Source organism: Schistocerca americana, chromosome 3, assembly GCF_021461395.2.
Source record: "Schistocerca americana isolate TAMUIC-IGC-003095 chromosome 3, iqSchAmer2.1, whole genome shotgun sequence".
NCBI lineage: Eukaryota > Metazoa > Arthropoda > Insecta > Orthoptera > Acrididae > Schistocerca > Schistocerca americana.
Window position 1 is genome coordinate 710,678,087 of NC_060121.1, and position 8,614 is coordinate 710,686,700.

The 8,614-nt window shown below is 42.6% G+C and overlaps 1 protein-coding gene across 1 annotated transcript; it reads left to right on the forward strand.

Annotated features, from left to right (window-relative positions):
- The first annotated feature begins 1,463 nt into the window (after nt 1-1,463).
- Nucleotides 1,464-5,996, forward strand: LOC124607118 (probable chitinase 10). The gene is made up of 2 exons (XM_047139320.1): nt 1,464-1,537; nt 4,705-5,996. The coding sequence occupies exons 1-2, from the start codon at nt 1,531-1,533 to the stop codon at nt 5,373-5,375; spliced, it is 678 nt and encodes a 225-aa protein (XP_046995276.1). The 5' UTR covers nt 1,464-1,530; the 3' UTR covers nt 5,376-5,996.
- Nucleotides 5,997-8,614: the final 2,618 nt, after the last annotated feature.

Here is an 8,614-nt window from a genome sequence, read left to right on the forward strand (position 1 = left end):
TACGGTATTGTGTAGAAACACAGATAAGGAATTATGCCTTCAGAGAGACGTACCTCCTACTTATCCAGTATTATGGACTACCACGATAAAGTTTTTCCGTCTTCATACATCTTGGAAAGGGATTTCAGTGCCGCTGCTAATCGTCTTAAAAAAAGTAAGACGAGGAAAGAAAGAAAGAAATTTGGAAAGCAATGAAGAGAAGATTTAACGTTAAACCTTAGTAAATTAAAGCTCCCAATGAGAGCATTAATGAATTAGTTTCGCTAGAGTTGTATTTTGTGTCACTCAAAGTAAAAAATGTATAAGACTTAATACTTTTTTAAAGTTATTCACTTTAAGCTTCTACAGTTAAACCTGTCAAAGTGAGTATTACTGCACCAACTGTCAAAAACACATTTGAAGTTGACAAACTTATAAAAATTTAGTTTATAAAATCTGTGGGTCTACTCAAAACGGAAAACAATGGCACATTGTGTACGAGGCAAAAAACGTTTCAGTACCTCTGACATAAATAACAGTTTGACAGCTTACGTCAGTGATCTGAGGTATTTCTTGATTTAACTTTCTGTGCTTTCTGTAATCCGCAAAACGTGGTACTAGCATGACTGCTTCGCAAGACTTATCCAATCCAGATCTTTGGTTATTCTTAGTGGTCACATCTCTAACATTAAGTTAAAACCTAATACCCTCTTCTTTTTCAACAAGAGTGGATCTGGTATCTCTTATTGCAAACATTGCTACTCTCGTAATACTACGTTGTTATCAGAGTTGCTGCGTATATTGTTGAGAAGGAACTAAGATAGTTCGTAGTAGAGGAATTAAGAAAATAAGTTAGTTTTTATTATAATTAAAATTTTCTGCAATTAAAAGAATCAGTACGTGTCTTGTTAATCATTTCTGCATATTTCTTCTATACATTATTGCGAAATATTTTCGCTCAACTCGTACTGAAAATTTATTCTACACTGTCCACACCAAACATTTACTAAACTGAAATAATTTGAACGGTGTCATCCTCGTTTTTCTCTGTCGACTCCAAATGGAGTTGAGGAAATTGTCTTCTACTTTTTGTTTTGCTGTGCAGATTTTTGCGTGGCTTTCTGATCGAGCACCAGAATCAGAAGTGAACAGGTACCACATCGTTATCGTGATAGATGCTTACATATTTCTTAGAACATAGAAACTTCCAAATCAGTTATCAGGAAATGACTCTCGAGTTATCTGAGCAAATAAAGCTCTCCAAACGTATCTCTTGCAGGATACGAAGTACACCATTGGCAAATGGAACTATAGAAGCCCCTCTGTTAAAAAAAAAAATGCGCACCAAGAGTATGCGTAGTTGAAAACACTCCATCACTTCTCAGTAGTCCACTTCAGACGATAATCTCAAGAGGGTTCAGCTAATTGGTTTTATATCGGCGCTATCAACCTCATAGTACTATATAAGACAGTTCTACCAACCAGTAGTTTGCGATCCGTTTATTGTGTCTGAAGGGTATTCAGCAGCCCGAGAGCAGATACGAATAAGCAATGAGAGGTAAGGCTTCCCTCGACCTACTGAAATTTTTTTTTTCTTAAATTAATATTATGTGTCATGTCATAATTACATAATTTACATTTATGAAGCTGATGATATTCTTGACATCGTCAAATTGTTAAATGAAATTGCAAAGTTGTTTTATAAGTGACACGAAAATTACAGACTTTTGTATTTATGCTTCATGCTCTCGAAATAACGACAAATGGTCATTGATATACAGTAAATCCGAAAAACTTATCGAAATGGAGAGGCTACAGAATAATATTAGGCAGTTATCTCAACACTCTGGATTAAATCCAGTAATGTACTTCATCGATGATGAATACGATACCTGCAAGACTATGCTGTGGATAATACTGATACAATGAAATAGTGTGTATATATATTCGAAACTATTACAAGAGATTATTTCAGTTCTGATCATCTACGTATTGTCTAAGAAAATAATAGTGGAAGAAAATTATTTAACCCAAAATCATTTGTGCAAGATATTTATTTTCGACAAAACGTCCACTCCAGGTGAGTTTCTAGCGAAAAGAAACAGCGTCCGTTATCATTTGGCTTCTTCCAGATTTCCCCATCCATAACAGTTTTCAGCTGTACGCTTCTACGTCCATACTGTACGTTTTATAATGTTGACGAGCTACCTTCCATTACGTCATCCTCTTGACATTCCTCATCGTTGAAGCCAATTTTGAACGTATTGACTATGTCGACTACACATTCTATTGTCTACGTGTCCTGTCAACATCCATTTACTTTCCATTGCAATTATAATCAGTTCTTACAGTCCGACACGATGTCTCTCCATCGTACACTGATCATCTGTCTAATTTTATTGAGTTTCGTTGCAATAGCGGATCCCTTACGTCCCCACGTCAAAATATCAATACAAACTAACCGTAATTTTTCTCCTTGACAAACATCGAAATCTTGCATAGAAAAATTCATTTGTTTACAACAAGTATTTTGAGTCACCATTACTCACCTTTCCATTTCTATTCCAGTAAATCGAGGGATTCTTTCCAGCTGCCCTCAGCGCCAAAAGCCTTGAACCGGATCTGCGACTTCATTGTTAATTTATGCTGTTTCTTTCACAGTCTATTTATACGTTATTTTAGTTTGATTGTAATCGATTTTCAGGCCTACTTTTTACATGTTACACTAAATAATTTCATTAGAGAGGAAAGTAAAATATTATGCTCCATACCATAGGTTTGCAGGAGAGCTTCTGTAAAGTTGGGAAGGTAGGAGACGGGGTACTGGCAGAAGTAAAGCCGTGAGGACGGGGCGTGAGTCGTTCTTGGGTAGCTCAGTTGGTAGAGCATTTGCCCGCGAAAGGGAGAGGTCCCGAGTTCGAGTCTCGGTCCGGCACACAGTTTTAATCTGCCAGGAAGTTCCATACCGATATAGTTTGACTCTTCTAAAATGCTGTATATTAGTGTTCAGCATACTTTCTTCAGTTAGGTGCACAAATAAATGAACGAAATTATGTTCCTTATTTAACAGCATACGAACATCGATGGTCTAATTTGCTTACGTGTCTGACGTGGCAACAAATCAAGGTGACTCATTTCTTATGTGTGACGCCATTATCTCCAGACAATTTAGTAGATGAGGCCCCAACACACGCAGCTCAATCGCCCATTATCTAACAGCTCTGGTACATGCGCTACAGTCAGTCAGAACGTTTAACAGAGCAGTGCGTTCTACTGCAGAGTGAAGAATCCGTTGAAGCGGATTCGTCCCGAACTGCTACTAGAAATTATTGAACTTCTCTATGACACAGAATGTAAAGACAGTTGTCAGTACAAAGAAAACACCTTGAAATTCTATAAACACTTCCCTAAGCATAGATTTCCTCTTTCCCACAAACAACAGTAATAATCAGTGTTCGGTTCCACGTTTACTTGCGAGAAACTGGTCTCTGCAATGAAAAGCAAGATGACGAGGCTGAGGAATTCGCTGTCTGGTCGCAGGCTGCAGTGTGCTCCTCTGGGCACAGGTGAAACTGTGAAAGGGAAAAAGTGCAAGAGAACAGTGGACAACACACTTCAATTACGTCTTTTTAATACAACAGCTGACAAAATAAAGTAATAAAAATGTAGAAGTAAACAATAATTATATAAAGTGGCAAGTGTGTATTTTTGTTTATTTGTTTCATTTGTAGCAGTACTATTTCCTGTCGTCATTTCCATGCAACTGGTCGCGGATTTAAGCGTTGTGACGAAAATGCGACGGCAGCTGTTGTGTCCCCCACTCGACTCTCCATTCCCCTCCCCCCCCCCTCCCTCTCTCGGCCATCTGCTGGTAATGGGGGTACCGCGCTCGCCGTTCGCCGTGCTCGTACCTTGCTGGGCTCAGCTTGCTCTGCGAGCACGTTTCTTCTGTTGCCCTGAACTACGTCGTCAGTGCTTTGATCAGATAAAACAACTGTCAAAGGTAGAGTCCCATCTAGTGAAAAAGGCCATCTGATCGTATTCCATGGCGTTTTCAAATGGTATGATGGAGGTATTTAGGACAGAAATGATGCTTGGCGGTCAGAGCTGTTGCAGGGGATACAAAGTGAATGCAAAATGCTTGCGTACGGAGGAGGAGATGGAGGCCATTGGGACCCATCTGTGACGAGGGGTATAGCCACCCTTGCCCATCCTCCCGCTCGACAACCACAAAAGTAAATTAGCTGCTGTGATGAAACAGTAATCTAATAAATAAGACCCCGTAGATTGGTGGGACGTCAGAAGAGGTAAACGGTGTAGGGACAAAACTTCAGTCAATGTGAACAAAAGAAAATAAAAAAGGGCAGAAATAGTCGAAGGCTGGGAATAAAACCCATTCTTTCGCGGAGAGCATCCAATCTTTTCACTGTTCTTACGTCGTGGACTAAATGGCTCTGAGGACTATGGGACTCAACTTCTGAGGTCATTAGTCCCCTACAACTTACAACTAGTTAAACCTAACTAACCTAAGGACATCACACACATCCATGCCCAAGGCAGGATTCGAACCTGCGACCGTAGCGGCCTCGCGGTTCCAGACTGCAGCGCCTAGAACAGCACGACCACTTCGGCCGGCACGTTGTGGACCACTAAGGAAACTCTGATACCCTGCATTCGTCAGATAGTGAGAACATATTCCGCTCATGCTGTCATTGCTTGTTTCAGGTTTCATCGTAGCCAGCCTCTGGCTTGTTCTGACGACGAGCGCTGCCCTCGGTTCACCCGTCGGCAGCTGCTCCACGTTCTCCGGCTCGGGCTCGATAACCTTTCTGCGGGACGACAGGAACTGCTCCGTCTTCTACGAGTGCGTCTCCACCGAGCCCACCATGGTGGTGTGCCCCAGCGGGCTGCACTTCAACGCGGTGCTCAAGGTGTGCGACTGGCCGGCAGCCGCGGGCTGCTCCGTCGGCACGCCGCCCGAATCCGAGGCGGACAAGCCAGCGCCGCCCGGCGCCCAGACCGTCATCTTCACGCGCGAGCCCTCCAGCACGGCGCCCGCGCCGGTCGACGTCATTCCAGTGAAGCCGCAAGAAAGCACGGAGTGCCCCGCGGTCGGCGGCTGTCCCAAGTACAACGGCGACGACACTCTGGTCATCCAACTGCCGCACGCTTTCAACTGCAGCCGCTTCTGCATGTGCGACCACGGGAAGCCGGTCACGTTCGAATGCCCCAGCGGGCTGCAGTACAACAAGGCAGAAGGCATCTGTGACTGGCCCGTCAACGCCAAGTGCGTGCCCGACAGAGGATTCGCTGGTATGTGGTCTCCGCCGGAGCCACATGTTCCCGCCGAGTCGTCCAGACGACGACGCTCCTGGAACCTCATCCGTTTGCCCTAGTCGCCAACAATCCAGCTTTGATTAACTTCTCATGGTTGGAATTCACAGTCATATGAAATTTCTTAAAAGAACCACACGAAACTGGAAGACTGCAAACTGTAACTGGATAACTTCGCAGTGTTACTTGAAAATGGCCATAAGGCCGAATTTGCAATAGTAACAAATATTTGATACTGTCAACGGCGACTTCGATGTCTTTTAAGGAACACAGCTTTGGTTTACAAATAAAAATGACCTCACAGTAACTCATAATTGCTCTAACATTACTTTCCAGCTCTGTTATGTAACCACTTTGCTGGAATGCATTAACAAGTTGACAATAACGTACGGTGCGTTCGACATAATTAAGACTGAGACATAAATGTAGCATAAAAAGTGACTTATTACAGCGGGACAATGTTAACTATGTGTAAGTACACACCGACTCATTCACACAAACGTGATCGATTGTACAAATACACACACACACACACACACACACACACACACACACACACACACACATACATATGTTCATTAAGGACTGATCTATAAAATAATTGGTAGAGTATAGAATAGTTAAGTAACGAATGTTTCTTAAAACTGTACTGTGTAAGCATATTAAATGACGTTACAACGCTACAATGTTGATTTTATATTCTTGTTGCGTTCCTGTCCCAATATTAAATCAATGATGGCGAGGATGCTGGTTTTTATCAACTATGCTTTTCGATTGAATGGGCATTTTCAGTAAATGGGATTTAAAACATGCTGACACCACTACTAAAAAAAAAATAGTTTCCTACCGTCAGTTTACAAATGTATTTCTTACAAAACTATTTATCTCATAAATTTGTTGTTTCATATCTTGAAGCGTTTCCCAAATATACAACTGGAGGCTTTTCTAGAAGTTATATTTGCAAAAAAATTATATAGAACACACACCCAGATGAACTTACTAAACAAAAAGAATACGTTTATAAAAATAGGAGCATAATAACCATAGTTCTGGTGAAAATGATGTTGTTGATCAGCAGCTGTCCTGCTAACGAAATGAATGCTACGTTTCTCGTGACACAAAATTTGCATCATATAAAAGTAACGCCTTATCGAAAACTACGCTTCTATAGAAAATTGCATGCAGGATGTCGGACTCATCGTGGATTCATGGTGAATATTTTACGCTGCCGTGGAGGGTGTGCTTATATGAAGCTTCCTGTCAGATGAAAGCTTTGTGGAGGAATGGGACTCGAACACATGACTTTTGCATTACTTGGGAAAGTGCTCTATCAACATTTTTTTTTGTTCCTTGCTCTTCATTTTGGTCGTCGTTGTTCTCATTACATGGCAGGGAAGGACGTCACATACAATCCCATCGAGTTTTTCGCTGAATGCTTGACTCAGTTTTTTTATTATTTTTATTTTTTACTTTTTTTTATTACTGAGGGTAGCCAGCCCTCTGACCGAACACGGTGAGCTACAGTGCCGGTATATACAGTTGAGCCTCCTAAGCACTCTGACGATTCTTCCTCGAAGCTTTACATCCGCCAGTACCAGGTCTCACTCATACCTTGCAAACTTCACAGAAGTTCCGCGGGAAAGCTGAACAAATTGAAATATCTCGAAAACTGCACATCGGATAAAAAAAGTTATAATCATAATTTGTTTGTCTCGGTGGAGGACATCCAATGAAACCACACTCCATCCCCCCACCCTGTGCATAGGTGGCGGGGGGAAATTTTGAAACTTTCAATGGGAACTGCCGTCCTTTATGACAGACGACTGTACGGCAAAATCTACTTTCGCTGTGTCAGAAGCATTTTCTTCGTTTCGCCACATATGGCTGAGTGATGCGAGATATAGAAACGTGAATACAATCGTCTCGTACTAGACAATGGCCTTTGAATATCCAGTGGAACGTGGTACCCACCTCAATGCTGCAACGGTTGGAGAGACTACTGTTCCATAACTTTTAATTCGAAACCTCATTCCCAATGTTGTATTCCTCTGCCACATCGAACAAGGAACTACTCGACGCGCTATTGTGACCATGCTACGAGGCGAACGCTACTCTACTTTTCCAATTAAGAGCAAGTGTTCAAACGTAGTACCATCAACTTCAGTGGACTTAGTGAGGCACTTTTCAAATGAGCGCACACAGGACCCAAGCATACCTGTGGAAATGTCAGCACAGCTTTTCTAATGCGACCGACCATGTCTTCACGACCTGTTGGCACTTGCTTCTACATTTTATCTCTTAAATATCCACACATAAACAAATCCGGCGACATCAGATCTGGCGACCAATTAATACGGCCACCTGTACCGATCCACTGACCAGTGTAAACGCGGTCTAATACCTCCTGTGCTTCAGTTATGTAACGCGCAGGGCAACCGACATTCTGAATCCACATACGTTGTCGAACGCCCAGGGCAGCATCCTACAGTAGTACCGATAGTTTCTATTCAAAAATTTTCGATATCTGCGTTTTTTCAAAGTGCCATCGATGTAATGTGGACCATTGAGTTAGCTCGCCATGATGCCACACCATAAGTTAACCTAACAAGCACGCTGATGGTCAACTTGGCGTAACCAGTGGGGACTGTCGACACTCCAGTAATGAATGTTATGGCAGTTAACGCAACGATGGTTTGTGAATGAAGCCCCATCGGAAAATAGTACCTCGGCAATGAGCCTCTAGGTTGTTTGGATTTGTTGACGTGACGAATAACAAATACAAATCGCTCTGCGCACTATGGGACTTACCATCTGAGGTCATCGGTCACCTAGACTTACAACTACTTAAACCTTACTATCCTAAGGACAGCACACACATCCATTCCCGAGGCAGGATTCGAACCTGCGACCGTAGTAGCAGCACGGTTCCGGACTGAATCGCCTAGAACCACTCGGTCACAACGGCCGGCTGACCATTCGCAAAGCACGACCCGGTTACTGAAATCGGCGCCATCGAATTCTTGATTCAGCGACACGTGGTATGGGATGATACTTATTACGATACAGTACTGTGACAATACTACCCACGGACATGCCGGAATCGCGGTGTAACTTCCGGGCGCTTATAGGTGGATTGTGGTGCACTGGCGCAAGTATAACTACTTCATTAGCTTCTTCTGAATGACGTTCGCTTCGTTTCCTTTCATCGGTCTGTGCGCTGCCATCAGACATAAGGGTGTACACAACCTTGTAAAAGAACGAACGAGAGTAAGCTTACTCTGGAAAAGGAGAGCAGGCAATA